At 45.2% G+C, this 15,058-nt stretch overlaps 1 protein-coding gene and 1 long non-coding RNA gene across 6 annotated transcripts; one reads left to right on the top strand and one right to left on the bottom strand.

The window, feature by feature from the left end:
• Positions 1–14: 14 nt before the first annotated feature.
• LOC310691232 lies at positions 15–2,740 on the bottom strand. The gene is made up of 3 exons (XR_014518401.1): positions 2,534–2,740; positions 2,014–2,131; positions 15–1,326 (listed from the first exon to the last, which is right to left on the bottom strand). It is a non-coding gene; the product is annotated as an uncharacterized lncRNA (long non-coding RNA).
• Positions 2,741–2,940: 200 nt separating this feature from the next.
• Positions 2,941–13,906, top strand: UPP1 (uridine phosphorylase 1). 5 transcript variants are annotated; one of them, XR_014518399.1, is made up of 9 exons: positions 3,641–3,938; positions 5,340–5,402; positions 7,025–7,142; positions 7,365–7,523; positions 9,772–9,886; positions 9,992–10,201; positions 10,757–10,903; positions 11,974–12,478; positions 12,844–13,906. XR_014518399.1 is itself a non-coding variant. In XM_083470892.1 (8 exons), the coding sequence occupies exons 2-8, from the start codon at positions 5,356–5,358 to the stop codon at positions 12,111–12,113; spliced, it is 936 nt and encodes a 311-aa protein (XP_083327018.1). In that variant the 5' UTR covers positions 2,941–3,103; positions 5,340–5,355; the 3' UTR covers positions 12,114–13,906. The 5 variants fall into 5 exon arrangements, 4 of the variants coding, with proteins under 4 accessions (XP_083327018.1, XP_083327017.1, XP_083327019.1 ...); XM_083470892.1 differs by lacking the exon at positions 3,641–3,938 and adding an exon at positions 2,941–3,103 and having other exon boundaries at positions 11,974–13,906; XM_083470891.1 differs by having other exon boundaries at positions 3,688–3,938; positions 11,974–13,906.
• Positions 13,907–15,058: the final 1,152 nt, after the last annotated feature.

Below are 15,058 nucleotides of genomic sequence, written 5' to 3'. Positions count from 1 at the left end.
TTATGTTACAACAGCAAAGGACAAAATTATGATACAAAATCTACTCAAAAGTTACATTTCACCTAAAACTAGGAGCATATCAAATGAGAATATCACATAGCTTCTGGAGCACTTGAGTCCTGTGTCCAGTTCTGGGAGCCACAATTTGAGCTAGAATGTGTGCAGAGGAGCCAACCAGGAGTCTGGAAACCAAGCCCTATGAGGAACAGTTGAGGAGTTGGGCAGGCTGAGCCTAGAGAAGAGAGGAGATATGGTAGCCATCTTTAAACATCCAAAAAGTTGCCCCATGGAAGATGGAGCAAGCATTTTTTATGTTGCTCTGGAGAGTAGGACCCAACCCAATGGATTCGGGTTACAAGAAAAGATTCTGGCTAAACATCGGAAAGACCTTTCTGATGGGAATAACTGTTTAACAATGAAGCAGACACCCTCAGAAGACTGTGGACTCTCCTTCATTGGAGGTTTTTATGCAGAGGTTGGACTGTCATCTTTTGTGGATGCTTCAGTTGCAATTTGATGACTCACGTTCTCTTCCAGTTCTAAAATCTGATGTTTCTCTAATAGCTGGTGCAGTAGTGAGTGACACAACTGGTTTTATATGTCCAGACCATTTTGCAATGGTCAGCAACCTGGCTGTCAAATTCTGCACAAGCTTTAGTCTCTTAACAGGGTCAGATTTAGGAGCGCATGCACTGGGCGCTGAGCCGAGGGGGCACCATCTCAAAGCCAGGTAAGCGAGGCACTGGGGTTTGGGAAGGAGGCATGAGCCCTCAGGCCTTCTTCCCCAAGCCGCTAGCACTTTCCCAGCCAGGTGCTCCCTTACTCACCTTTTCAGTACCTCCTTCCCAAAGCCAGGTGCTTCCTTACCTGCCTTTGGGAAGGCTGGGCAGGGGACCAGTTTTTGGCCTCGCACAGGGTGCCATAGTACCCAAGTCCACCACTGTTCTTTATCTTCAAAGGCAGCCCTATGTATGATGCATTGCAATAATCTAGCCTGGAGGTTTCTAAAGCACAGCTAGCAGATGTTAGGCTGTCCCTGTCCAGAGAAGGGTGAAGCAGAGCTGCCTGTAGCAGCTGATGGAAGGTGCACTGTACTACTGAGGCCACTTGAGGCCCAAATTGCAGCAATGGACCTGGGAGTACCCCCAAGCTATGCACCTGCTCCTTCAGAGGGAGTGTAACCGCATTCAGAGCAGGGCTCATCCCACTCATCAGGTTTAGGGAGCCGCCCACTAACAATCTTGTTTGGACCAGGCTTCAGTTTATTGGCTCTCATGTGATTCATTACTAAGGCAAGGCATTGGTCCAGAATATCCACTGCTGCACCTGCAGGTGTAAAAGAAGAGTAGAGTTGTGTGTTACCAGATGATTGCTGGCAGCATGCTTCAAATCTCTGGTTGGCCCCCATTCAGTGGTTGCATGTAGATATTGAACATCATGGGGGATAAAATTGAACACTGCAGAACCCCACACTGAAGGCTCTATGGGGCTGAAAAGCACTTTCAGAGCATCAGCCTCTGAAAATGACCCTCCAAGTAGGATTGGAACTACCACAGTGTGTTGCCATCCACCCCCAGTTCAGGCAGCTACAACAGGAGGATACCATGTTCAAGGATACTGGAAGCCACTGAGTGACACACTCCTGACAAAAGTCATTGTATGAAGCAGCCAAGGCAGTTTCGAGGTCAAAACTGGACTAATCCCACGATTGAAATGGAAAATGGAATGAAACATGGAATAACTCAATAAGTTATTCTTACTTAGGAACTGGTTTGTTGCTATTGCTTTATCATACGATGGCTATGCATCATAGCTGATTATACATTTTAATTTAAAATTTATAATGAAATATTAAACTGGAGGCACTTCTTCCTTTCTCCAAAACCTTCATCTCCAGGACCATTTTTACACAGCTTGCCACTTAAGAACTGAGTTGTGCTGCAGGATGGTGTATCAGCCACTAGCATATGAACATTTCTAAGATAAGAAAATGTCTTTATAGTATCTGCTCACCAGACATGCAAAGACTGAAGAAGCAAAGCTAGTCTTGACACAGCTGGGCCACGTGGAGAGTGGCAGGTGATAGGGGCAGCAGCAAACAGCAAACAAATGTTAGGACCTCTGCAGCATCCTTTAAAAAATATAGCCAGAGGAGCTGGCTGAGCAGGTACCTGTCTGCAGATGTTCATTTAGCTTCTTCTCAAACAATGCTTTATCCTAAACCAGCTTCAGTCTGATTTGAGAACTAGCTATATTCAACTGGCAGTTGAAGCCCAGATTTCCTGCAGGTGGGTGGTCTTTCATGTCCCCCACATGGCAAAATTGGGGGGGTTGGGGGGGAGAGATGGTAATAATGATGATGTTTCTGTCTCTACACAGCTCTCCCAGTAGAAAGACAATCCAAGATACTTGCTTGCACCCACAAAGGGAGGGAGTCAATGTGTCTCTGTGCCCCTCTGTAAAATGCTTTCCCATTAAAAACAGACATCCCAGTTGGACTTTCTCCCAGATAAATGGGAATAGGATTGCTTACCTCCATTACTTGAGAAGAAAGCCTGTTGAACTCATTGAAACTTACTTCTGCACCATGGGCTGTGATCTTACACATTCACATTTACTTGGAAGGAAGATGACAGCCGTATGGAGTTTGGGATGAGTTTGGGGCAGGGAAACCAGTCAGTCAATTCACATCAGGTTAAGACATGATCCCCACTTCCTCCCCACCCACAGGTGTGGGCAGACAGCGTGGAAACGTGAAAAAGCAGTGATGAACCCAACAATGGTCAAGCTCAAACTGAAACGCGGCGGGGGGGTGGGGAAGAAACCTGATCTCCCTGTTTTAAGCTGGTAATGCCAGCCTCTATCTCTTTCTCTGACCAAATTAAAATCTGATTGTCTCTTTTTGGACGCTCACTCAGAGGCAGCCTGTAGAAGTGTCCTGCATTCCTACTCGGCCTTCATTTCCCTGCCAGGGGACAAGGTGGTTGTGCTTCGAGGGAGCGCGTAGGAAGGGCCTTTCGCACAATTACACTGATGAATGTGATGTGAGGAGAGGTGACCTCCGCAAGTCGATAAGGACACTCAACCCTTTCCAGCAAGGCGGGTGTGTGTGTGTGTGTGCTGGGTACACTGGCTGACCCGCGTCTGACCCCCCCATGTGTTCTTTCAGTGCATGGGGGGGGGGTGTCTGAATGCCTGCTATGTTTCTAACTGCTTGCCACGGAACTGGAAAATGTTCAGCCACTTATGCTGGGCCGGGACACTGTCTGCCCAGAATAATCCAGCTAGCCTTTTCACAAGTAAATTATAGGAATGTAGTTTCACAATTGTCTGTGAAGTTTATTCCGCTGATCATCTTACATTTTGCCTAATCTCTAGGTCGTTACTTAATATTTGTGATCACAGCTGATAGTAATGAAACTTTTGTTTCTTTGGAGGATGTTTGCTAGTTAAAGGAATTGCGGCGGTGATCTCTGGCGTCACTTTGTGTGATGTTATTTCAGAGTTTCCCCCGTTGCGTCCTTCAGTGCTTCCGGCATATTGTGTCCAACTACCAGCTAGATTCTGAAGGAAACTTCAGGAAAGTCCACGCCCTGAACAAGGAGATATTCCTACTCGCCTTGAGAGCGCCTTCCCTGCCTCTTTTGGCTTGCAAGTTCAGAGCAGGGCTCCGAGAGAGGCCGGATCCTAAATAGGGAAGCGCGGACCACTTTCTTTGCAAGTGCAGACCCTCGGGGGGCTTCCCAAGAGAACTTCCTCGCGCTCTTCAGAGAGCTCAGCCTGTGGCGCGGGATCGGTGCCCCCCCCCCCGGGACCTCGCCGGCCGAGGAAGCGCTCCTGCGGGAGGATCCCTTTCCCGAGCAGCGCGGCCGGCCGTGTCTCTGCGAGGCGGAAGGAAGAGGCGGGGCGGCATCTCTGCTGGCCTCGCTCCTCCTCAGGTAGGCGCCTCGCGGGTCTCCTTTCCCGGCCAGAGGCCTCGGGGGGGGGGGGGGACGGCGACGAAGGCGAGAGCGCGCTTGCTTCGGTGCGTCGCCGCCCGGGCGAGGGGCGAGGAGGCGCTTCCTTGCCGGCGGACCCCCGGCGGCGAGGCGGCGGCCCAAGGGCTTGTCAGCGCCGGGCGCACCTGCCGCCCAAGCCTGGCCGTCTTCCTTCCCCGGCTTCCGACGAGCCCGAGCGGCGGGCGGAGTGTGGCGCGCCTGGCTGGGCTTCGAGGGCTCTCCTTGTTTGGCTATGGGACCCTCTGGGCAGCCTGCGCTTTGCCGCAGCTCGACTCCGCTCCTCCCGTTCAATGAAGGAGGAAATACAATAGAAAGCCGCCTGTGGCATCCTGGGAACCCGGCTGGCCGGGGGTTTGGGGTTTTGCTGGACGCGGCTATTGCCCCCGTCCTCTCCTTCCACTTTGCTTTCAGCAGCCCAGAGGGAAAAGAGGCAGCAGCCCCACGGATGGCTGCTGAGAAAGCCTGCTCACTGTATGCTTTAATTAAAATAGCTTGTGGACAGAGCTACTGTTGCTCAAAGCACCTCCATTAAAACAGGCTTCTCACGGACTGGAGCAGGAAAGGAAAAGGAGAGGACGGGAAGGGAAGGGAAGGGAAGGGAAGGGAAGCGGACACCTTTCATGCGAGCAATTCCAAATCCTTGCCCGACTTGGAGCAACTCCCATTGGAGACAAGTCGGAAACTTCCATTGCTCCAAAATGCAGTAGCCAGATGTGGGGCTGGGGTTCCAGGCAGACCCCCCTGTAACTCCTGTTTTGGTTGCTATTTTGTTTCAAAGCCCAATTCGAGGTGCTCAGGTTAGTGTTTAAAGCCCTAAACCACGCAGCCCCAAAATATCCGAAAGACCTCTTCCTTCCCTACTACAAACCTCTTGGGTGCTCAGACTGGCAGTGGGAGCCCTCTTGGCAGTTCCAGCACTCTCCAGACTCTCAGCCGGGTGGCTTGGGAGAGGGCCTTCTCTGTGGCAGCCCCCAAGATGCGGAGCTCCCTGCCTACAAAGGTTCATCTCATTATACAGGTTTCTGTGAATGCTGAATGCTTACCCATTGACACCTGAGATGTAGATCTGCAGGCCTCATCTTATTTTTTGTAGTTGCATTTTTAATTGTAAGTTTTAAAACTTCATTTTAAATTGTAACTTGCCCTGGGACATTACAGTGAAGGATGGGTAATAAAGTAAAATAATGAGAGCAATCATAATACTGATAGTAACCAGTAATAATAATAATAATCTATTTCTGTCTATTTCTATTGCTGGCAAACCATCTTGTTCCTTATACAATTTTTCACAGTGCTGACCATGGGATGTACATGTCCCATTTCTTAAATTTCCTTCCTCAGAGTCTGACTGAATATCATGGCTTCTGGGGATGCTGTGGAGAAGACCGTGAACACATCTTCCACGTAAGAAGTGAATCAAGTGCTATTTAATAGGTTTGGGTATAAATTGCCTCACAAATTGTGGGAGGGGGGAGTAGGGGGACATTACTTTCAAACTTCCATTATATTGCTATCACAGAAGTGGGGGTGGATAAGACAGGGTGTGGGGCAGGGACAACTGCTTGCCATTGTGCCCTTTCTTCAATTGCTCTGCCTGTTCTTATACTTACACTTACTTGACTTTCAAGTAACCTTTAAGAACATGATTTATTGCTGCGAAACCTTTGTTTTTAAGAAATCTTGTCTTGATTGCCTTCTAAATAACAATCATGCAGTTGTGCCCATAGAAATGCAATTCTGTAAACAGCAGATCAATGAATTAGGGAATTTTGCACATGAGGGCTAGAAAGTATTCAGGCCTTTGCTTGAATGGATGTGGAAGAAGCTGTGGGATTGTGCCTGCTAGCCTTACACCTTAGTGCAAACCGTGTAATGTCTGAAAGCACCTACATGCATATTAACTATGTACACACAGATCTCCCATACATCACGTTGTGTGTGCATAGAGAGCATGGTCAGCGGGCGTGACGGGTATAATCCTGCTCCCTCATCACTCTGCATTCTGAAGGGTAGCTACAAGAAAGGAGATCCCAACTAAACCACCCCACAACACACAAGATGCCTCTGAAAGGAAAATAAGCAATCTTTACTAATTTTGAGATGCTGAACACAAAAACAAGGGGTGTGTGTGTGTGGGATCTGCTGATCGGTTCCTGTTCAGATGATACAATGATGGTCATGCATAAGCAACCCACGCCATACTGAGTACAGAATTTCATTTGGTAACACTGCATTTCAAGCTTCTGGTTGTGACATACGGTGCCATCTTGCACCAGCTCATCAGGCACACCAGGACCAATGGCATGCAGCTGAGTAGTGCAGTTGAGTCATGACATTGTGGCGTAATGGTTAGAGTGTTGGACTAGGACCTGAGAAAGCTGGGTTTGAATCCCTACTCAGCCATGAAGCTCCCTCGGTGACCTTGGAGTCAGTCACCATCTTTTAGCCAAACCTTCCTCACAGGGTTGTTGTGCGGAGGAAATGGGGAGGAGGAGAACCATGGACACCATAACAATAATAACAATAGTGGTAAATAAATAACTAAGCAATCATTAGTATAAAGCAAAGGATCAACTGGTGAGCAAGTCATTTGTGTGACTTTGTGGGCTACTCTCCCATTTACCCTGCGTCACAAGTGATCCCTGCAGTGAGGCCTCGTAAATCTGTTAATAGTGCAGATAACTTCTGCTACATTTGCGGGGAAGTGACACCTGCAAGCCTGAAAAAAGGCCGTCACTCCAATGGTGAAAAATGCACATCAGCTTTATTCTGGATGGCGACAGAACCAACTCCAGCCCATCTCCTTCCCTTCTCCCTGGTTCCTTCACCGAGTCCCTGGGCAGGCACAGCTGAGTTTGGTGGGCCCAACTCCACTCTTGGTAATACGATACGTGAGACAATTCTAAACATTCAAGGCTGTGAGCCAGAAGAATCCTAACTGTCCAGACGTTATACTTGTTGCCTTGTTTAAAGATGCTCATTCTGCTGCTATAAATTCATACTAAGTTTCTCCCTTCTTTTGACAGGGAAACCCCCATTCGTGTCCCAAATCAACATCTTGAGAAGATGAGCGATGACATCCTGTACCATTTTGCTCTGGGAACTGGCACCCATGACTTCCCTGCCTTGTTTGGAGATGTAAAGGTTAGGAGATGTAAATGGTGCTGGTGACAACAAGGTCGCAGGGTTGATCCCCATGTGGGGCAGCTGCATATTCCTGCATTGTCTAGTGTGAATTGTCAAAAGGCGTCTTTGTAGCATGAACAGGCTTTTCATATTTCTATTTTTAAAATGTTTTAAAAAATGCATTGTTAAATATTTCCATGGTTAATATTCTTACAGTTTCCTCTCTTTGATCTTGCCTAGTTTGTGTGTGTTGGAGGAAGCCCTTCGCGAATGAAAGCTTTTATTACCTACATAGCTGAAGAGTTGGGAGTTGGCAGCCCAGGCCAGGACTACCCCAATATCTGCGCAGGAACCGATCGTTACGCGATGTACAAAGCAGGGCCTGTGCTATCCATCAGTGTAAGTGGGCCAGATATTTGTGGGCATGCAATACATTGACTATCAATTAAAACTGAATTTTCTCTTTTAAAAATATCTCTAAATTATCATTAATGCATTATTAGATTAGATTTGTATATATACAAACTGCATACGTACACTTGACAAAGGACACAAAACTGTGGGCTAATGGGGGCTTTGGGCTTGTGCTTTGTGTTCCTCTGGAGCAGCCTTTCTCCACCTGTGGGTCCCCAGATGTTGTTGAACTACAACTCCCATCACCCCTAGCTAGCAAGGCCAGAGCTCAGGGATGATGGGAGTTGTAGTCCAACAACATCTGGGGACCCACAGGTTGAGAACCACTGCGGAGGCTCCAGGACACGGCAGCCTCTCACAGTGGAGAGGTTCCTTCCTTTGGCTTCCAGGCAGAAGCTGAAACCATCCAAGGGAGCTTTCTGGCATGCCCAAACTCAGCACTAAGCAGGAACACTCCTCCCCTGTCAGGAGGTGGGTGATCCTTAGCACTGGGTGGCTCAGGAAAGCATTCAGATGTGCCAACCAGCTCCCTGCAGAATGCTGTTGTGTTCAAACTCAGCGCTGAATAACAGAGAGAAATCTCTTCCCTTCCCTTTTAAGCACAATCAGTCTTAAAGTGGAAGAAGAACAATGTAACTGTGTTACAATGATCACAAGAAATTTTGCATGTACAGTGGTGCCTCGCAAGACGAATGCCTCACAAGATGAAAAACTCGCTAGAGGAAAGGGTTTTCCGTTTTTGCGTTGCTTCGCTAGACAATTTTCCCTATGGGCTTGCTTCGCAAGACAAAAACATCTTGCGCTTTTTTTTAAAAGCCACTTGAAGAGGCGCAGTTGCGACGGACCGTGCTTCACAAGACGAAAAACATCGCAAGACGAAAAGACTCGCGGAACGAATTTTTTTCGTCTTGCGAGGCACCACTGTAAAACACATATTAGTTATTATCTCATCACATTTTCTTAATGGTAAAAATGGTAAAAAGAAAAGAATAAAGTTAAAGAATATGAATTTTTCTTTTCATTTGTTGAGATGGAAAAAAGCACATGTTTTGTGGTCAAGATTACACACTAAACCAATGTACATTTTATTGTCCTAAGCTCATCTGATTTTCCTCCTAACATAAAATGTCTTGTCAGTTCACCAGATGAGAAGGCAAAGCTATTAGTACACTAAAGGGTCATTAACCTGTTCCTTATTTTCTTGCAGAGGTGCTTAACTGAGCTTCAGGGGGCTAAATAGAGAAATCCTGAGTCACCTTGCATGTCATATTTCTGATTGTTTTTATTCACATGTAAAATGCCATTGTGAAAACCTGTTGCCAAATGATAAAATTTGGGGAAATAACTTTAAAATTATATAGAACATGCTAACAATATAATAAAATGAAAAATGAGTCTATTTGTTGACATTTTCATGTAATTACCCAGGAATCCATGAAAATATTCCCAAATTAATTTACAGGTGGCATGTTACACCCATTAAATTGAGTGATATACGGATTATAGAACAAAGAATGCTGGAGAGGCTATAACACAAAAGGAACTTTCTACCACTTGTGGTGGAATTGCTCTATAGTCAGTCAATTTTTGCGAAAGGTATTTGAGGAAATTGGCAAAGCTGAAAGCTTCCATAGTTGTGTTGCTATTTCTGTTTGATAATCAATATGCTGATATACCTTACAAGGTTTTTGATAACTTTCATGTTAGTGACAGCTTACCAACTGATTGCTAAACACTGGGGAAATGGCCTGTTTCTAGATGGTGCGCTAACCTTTGGCAAATGGTCCTGGCTGAGAAATTAACAGGTAGATTAAAAGCTCTGAAGGGTTTAAATAAAATTGCCTTTGATGATGCGTGATGTTGCTTTCTTGCTGATGTGAATAAATGTAGCCACACTATAGCTCCTCCACTTTTTGGAGAGACTCTTTTAGTTAATATACTTGACTTCACATTGTACACTCTTGCAACCGCAAGTCTCTTTATCATTAATATTTGCTACTATGGTTATCTACAGACTGTATTTTGAAAATCTCCGAATAAAAAATGGCTTTAGTGCAATATTTTCTTTCAGGATAAATGCTTTGCTGGCTTCCTGCTTCAATGCTTCAATATAATAGAAGGTTGTAACCATCAAAATAGTTATTTTCTTCCTTCCCCACATCCCCACAATAACCTAGAACAGAATGATTTATTCACTATGACTTTCCCCCCACCCCCACTTTTTTCATTTCAGCATGGAATGGGGATTCCTTCCATTGCCATCATGCTGCATGAACTCTTCAAGCTGCTGTGTCATTCCAGGTGTTCCAACGTAACCATTATTCGTATCGGCACATCTGGGGGAATAGGTATTCCTCATGCCCTTACTACTTTAAAGCAAAATATGAAATGAAATCACAGTTATTGGTTTGTGAGCTCTAGATATAATTATGAAACATATATTTGAAATGTAGGTTTGGCACCAGGATCTGTGGTGATCACCAAGCAATCTGTAGATGCCACCTTCAAACCTCAGTTTGAACAGTTTGTTCTGGGAAAGCCTGTATATCGTAGCACAAACTTAGATGAGGAACTGGCTCAAGACTTGATGGAGTGTGCCAAGGAACTGGATCAATTCAAAACAGTCTTTGGGAACACCATGTGCACTCTGGATTTCTATGAAGGTAAGGCTGAAAGGGTGCAACCATATTCATGAACAACAAAGCAAAGGAAACAGAAGAGAAGCAAAACATTTAAAACGTTCGCTAAACGTGTGCATTTAAAAACAAAACGGAATAATATTGAAACAATAAAATCTGAATATTTGGATAATTAAACCAATAGTCCCCCACAAGTCTGACCTAGTTTACACAAGCAGAATCTTGATAGGTTAAAGGAACAGCTTCACCTTACATTTTAGACTACATGTGAGGGGATTATTCTCACAGTTGAATGCTTCCCCATGAAAAATAACACATATAACTGATAGTGTGGCCTAATTCTCAGAACTGTTCTGATCTGCACATTGGTCCAAGTAGGGTGGAGGGAAATGGGATGGTTTGGTCCCAAATGCAGAGTGAGCTGAAATCTTCCCCAGCCAAACAGTAGCTCTGGTTCCATCCATTGGCCAAAGTTCAAGCGGTGAGCCGGGTATAGCTGATCAGGCAATTCAACTCCATGGGGTATTATTGTAGAGATTTCATTGCATGTATTAAAATCTGCATTTCATACATTTGTAGGCCAAGCTCGTCTTGATGGTGCAATCTGCTCATACACTGAGGAAGAGAAGGCACAATATTTAACGGCAGCTTACAAGGCCGGAGTCAGGAATATTGAGATGGAATCCTCTGTTTTTGCAGCCATGTGCAATATTATTGGTATCAAAGGTAAGCAGCACATGTGTCCAGTCTTACATAAGTCAGTAGTTTCAACAGTCAATAGTTTATCATGTAATTCATAGCCACAGAGGAGTTTTAATATTGATCATACATGCTGAGTATCTTAATGCTTTAGTATAATGTTTAATCAGTAATTCCAAGTGCAATCCATAATAGTTTATCTAAGGCTGGAGACAGACAATAGTTTGAAAAGTTAAGTCTGAAAATCTTGGGCTCAGTTTTTCTTTCAATGCTCAGAATAACAGCATATTTCATAACTATTGCTATGTCCATTAGACCTTCTCTTATTTTGACCAAAACATGCATACAGTTCATGTTTGATGTTTGTCTGATGTTTCCACCTGATTTGATGCCACTTGCAGTTTATACTGCTTCCTTCTCTTGCTTGATTTATGATTTGGCCCTTTTCTGGTCCTAAGCAGCTCCTGTGGGGTTCTTGATAGTCTCCCGTTACCCCTAATTTGATCTCAGTCGAAGTTCAACATACGTCCGCAGTGCAGAATTCCCACTAATTAGGCATGACATGATTAAGAATGCTTTTAGGTTTGAAGGTGAAGAACCTTTAACTAGATCCAAACTTCAGAACCACAGAAAGAAAGCTTTAAAGTATCCTATTTTATTTTTTTTAATATAAGAACAAATCTGGGCCATAATATCACAAGAGCTGGTTCTGCGGGGAAAAGTGAGGTGGCAGCAAATACACCACAGCAGAGACCTGATGAGTTATGTCCTGCTGACCGCAGCTCCCTGAGGAACAAAATAATCACCCTGTGCGCACAGAGGAACTTCCTTGCTCTTCTGTTTTTTGAAGGTGGAGGTGAAACTGCCTATGGGCTAGTGAACAAATGCCCAATTCCTGCTGAAGGTTTTGTTTCCATTGTGAATTGGCTTTATCTGTCACTTTCCTCTATGTTTGACTGTTTATTTGTTTGCTGGGTTAATTCATCAGTTTCAGTTCATCTTATCCTGGGTAAAGTGTCATTTCCCCCACATGGTTCGTAGTCTTATTTCCAAGTAACCTCTGTGTATTGGTCTTGGGTTTTGTTTTATAAACGCAGGTGCTGTGGTCTGTGTAACACTCCTGAACCGACTGGAGGGCGACCAAATCTCCACCCCCCACGACGTGCTGGGTGAATACCAGAAGAGGCCGCAGATATTGGTGGGGCACTGGATTAAGAAACGCCTTGGGAAAAAGTGACACTGCCATTTTTAGTTAGCCTTATACTGTAAATAAATACAAAACTCAACATTTCTTCATTTTTAATTCATGATAAATAACCTTGTAACTCAGGGGTGACAAGCTTTTTTGGGGCTGAGAGCACATTTACCCATGCTCAGGCTCCTGGGGATCACATTTCAACATGGGCATGGTGGATGTGTAAAAGTGGACATGTGGTGTGTTTTTTTGATGGGCAATGTTAGAAAGCTTGGAATGGCCAGAAAAAACCTTTTAGAATCACAGCAGGGAAGCCAATGAGAACAGTAAAGGGGAAATAATTTTAATCAATTAATTTATTGATTATAAATGGAAAAATAGCTTGGTTTTACAGATTTCTAACCCCAGCAGAAGGGACGCGGGTGGCGCTGTGGGTTAAACCACAGAGCCTAGGACTTGCCGACCAGAAGGTCAGCGGTTCAAATCCCCGTGACGGGGTGAGCTCCCGTTGCTCGGTCCCTGCTCCTGCCAACCTAGCAGTTTGAAAGCACGTCAAAGTGCAAGTAGTTAAATAGGTACCGCTCTGGCGGGAAGGTAAACAGCGTTTCCATGCGCTGCTCTGGTTCGCCAGAAGGGGCTTAGTCCTGCTGGCGCTTAGTCCTGTACGGCGGCTCCCTCGGCTAATAAAGCGAGATAAGCACTGCAACGCCAGAGTCGGCCACGACTGGACTTAATGGTCAGGGGTCCCTTGACCTTTACCTTTTAACCCCAGCAGATGTTTCTTACTGGTGCGTGAGGGTAAGCTCTACTATAAAAATGGATATACAGGCAAGGACCAATTAGCGTGTGTTCAGTTTTTACCCAACTGCACACATGTGCATCTTGGTGACCTGGAAGTGGCCAGAAAGGGGGTCAGAATGGGCTTATGTACGCTCCGCCATCACGAGTGATGAGCCAGAATGCAACCCCCATGCAAAACAGGGGTTGCCTGTATAACTGAGAGCCTCTGGAGGTTGAAAAAGAAGAAGAGAATTTTCTTTCTGTTTGGTATGATTTTATTGTTTACGTTAATAATGCAGAACATAACCAGTCTTCGCCAACCTCCAGCCTGTGGATAATACAACATAGCAGGAATACACCCAGAGCTTCACAAACTACGGTGTGCTGGAAATGCAGCTGACCCCCCTTGCAAAATAAGGAGTATCCATGTTTATTGTGTTTTTAGAATGTTCTTCTGAGTGACGCATTGAGCATCAAACCAGCCATGGTTAACTTGTTTAACTAAATAGTTGGGTTTAGAGTTGACCATGAAAGGTCTAATTTCCAGGACTAATTATCAAAGATTTTTATGGGATGAGGATGAGTCAAGAGTTGGTTGGGAGAAGTGGAGGACATTCAACACTATTTGTTACGATGCCCTTTATATGGTATATATCCCCTAGACAAAAATTCCTCGATTGCATCCTTTGCTCTCTTTCCAACCGACCTCCCCTTGAGCAAATCTATTTTGCTTGCTGACAATAATGTATTTATTACTGCACTGGTTCCAAAATTTGTCCTGGCTGCAAGTAAGTTGAGAGCTAGGCACCAAGACAAGTATCATAAGGGGGAGTGTGAGACGTGGAGTAAACTTAGGCAAGAGTGATTTTTACATTTTTGTAAGTTTGCTTTGCTGTTGCTGTTGCTCAGTTTTAAATCAGTTATTTGTATTCTACGCATTGTGACCAATTGTGACGCCTTATAGCTTTTAGTAATAAAGATCTATTCATTCATTGTGTTTTTAATTTTTTTATAGGCTTGTTGTAATTTCTATTAAATTAAATGTCTGGAATGTATTGCTGATGTCTCTGGCCCTCTTTTTGTCTCTTGCTCTGATTTTTCATGCCTCTTTTTTGTGATGGTTTTTTTCTATGAGTGATTTTTCATTTTAATTTTAAAAAAGCATGTTAAAAATGTGGAAAAATTGGGAGGGGGGGGTCACTTTTGAATACCACAGTATCCCATTGGGGGTTCCATAGGAGTAGTCAATAATATTTTGTGTTTTATTTTGCTAAAAGAATTACTAGTCATTTAAATAACAGATTTTCCTGCAGTGTTGGAGCGTTGTCCTTCCTGCTGATTCCACTTGGCAGGACTGGGCAAATTAAGTAACTCTTACCTTGATGGGCGGGGGGGGGGGGAGCAGCTGCTCCAGTTTTGATCCTGCCTAGGCTCCCTGTGCAGGTCGTGGGACAGACTCTGCCTTCAACTCTCTTTTGCCTTTGTGTTGCTTGGTCTGTGAGCAAGAGAGAGATCCTGTCAGAGAGGACCTTTGGGGTAGTAACCAGCTTTATTCTGAGCACGGCACAAATCCCTTGTGGACTCCCAGCCTTCTTTTTTCAGCCAGTGCCTCCAATGGGCAGGCTGGGGGAGCAGAGGCTTCCTGTGGCCACAGTCCTGTCTCCTTGCACCCTGGCCGGTTGCTTCAGGGGTCGGTTCAGGGAATAGGGCTGGGAGAGGGGGCTATCCAAATGGGGTGGGGGTAGCAGATTGGCTCAGGGAGCTTGTTTCGCTTTCCCTCTCATCAACACCAAGGCAGATTTTGATCCCGGAGGTCAAGCAGGGAACTTTGCCCTTTTTACCTTTAAAATAAATAAATAAATGTTTTAACTGGTTGTATAGTTTGGGGAAAATAAGTTCTCAGTTTGGAAGGCTTCTGTTGTGTGTGTGTGAGAGAGAGACTTCCGGGTCTCTCGTGGACTTCCGGGTTAGCGCCTCCGGCAATGGCGGATTTCCTCTGACTGGGAGGAATCCGCTTCGTGGAAATCAGGGTCTGGACCGCCACGGCGAGGCAGAGACCCATTAAAAACCACAGGCGGGAGAAGCCTGTGGACGTGGGATTCGGCTGGCACCTTTTGCGCCTCCCCTACTCGCGGGGAAACCCGGTTTCGGGGATCCGGAGCGACGTGGGGTGAGCGGCACGGTGCTTCGAATTGACTGCTTTTTTC

The sequence above is a fragment of the Podarcis liolepis genome, assembly GCF_965112155.1.
Source record: "Podarcis liolepis genome assembly, chromosome: 13".
Lineage (NCBI taxonomy): Eukaryota > Metazoa > Chordata > Lepidosauria > Squamata > Lacertidae > Podarcis > Podarcis liolepis.
Note: the sequence above shows the minus strand (reverse complement) of the source record. Positions and strands in the feature narration are given on the sequence as shown.

Bases quoted from the DNA above. Each gene is read 5' to 3' on its own strand.
- UPP1 (XM_083470892.1), top strand. From the start codon at position 5,356: ATGGCTTCTGGGGATGCTGTGGAGAAGACCGTGAACACATCTTCCAC. The intron at 9,887-9,991 runs GTATTCCTCATG...TTTGAAATGTAG, and splicing joins CGGCACATCTGGGGGAATAG to GTTTGGCACCAGGATCTGTG. The intron at 10,202-10,756 runs GTAAGGCTGAAA...ATACATTTGTAG, and splicing joins CACTCTGGATTTCTATGAAG to GCCAAGCTCGTCTTGATGGT.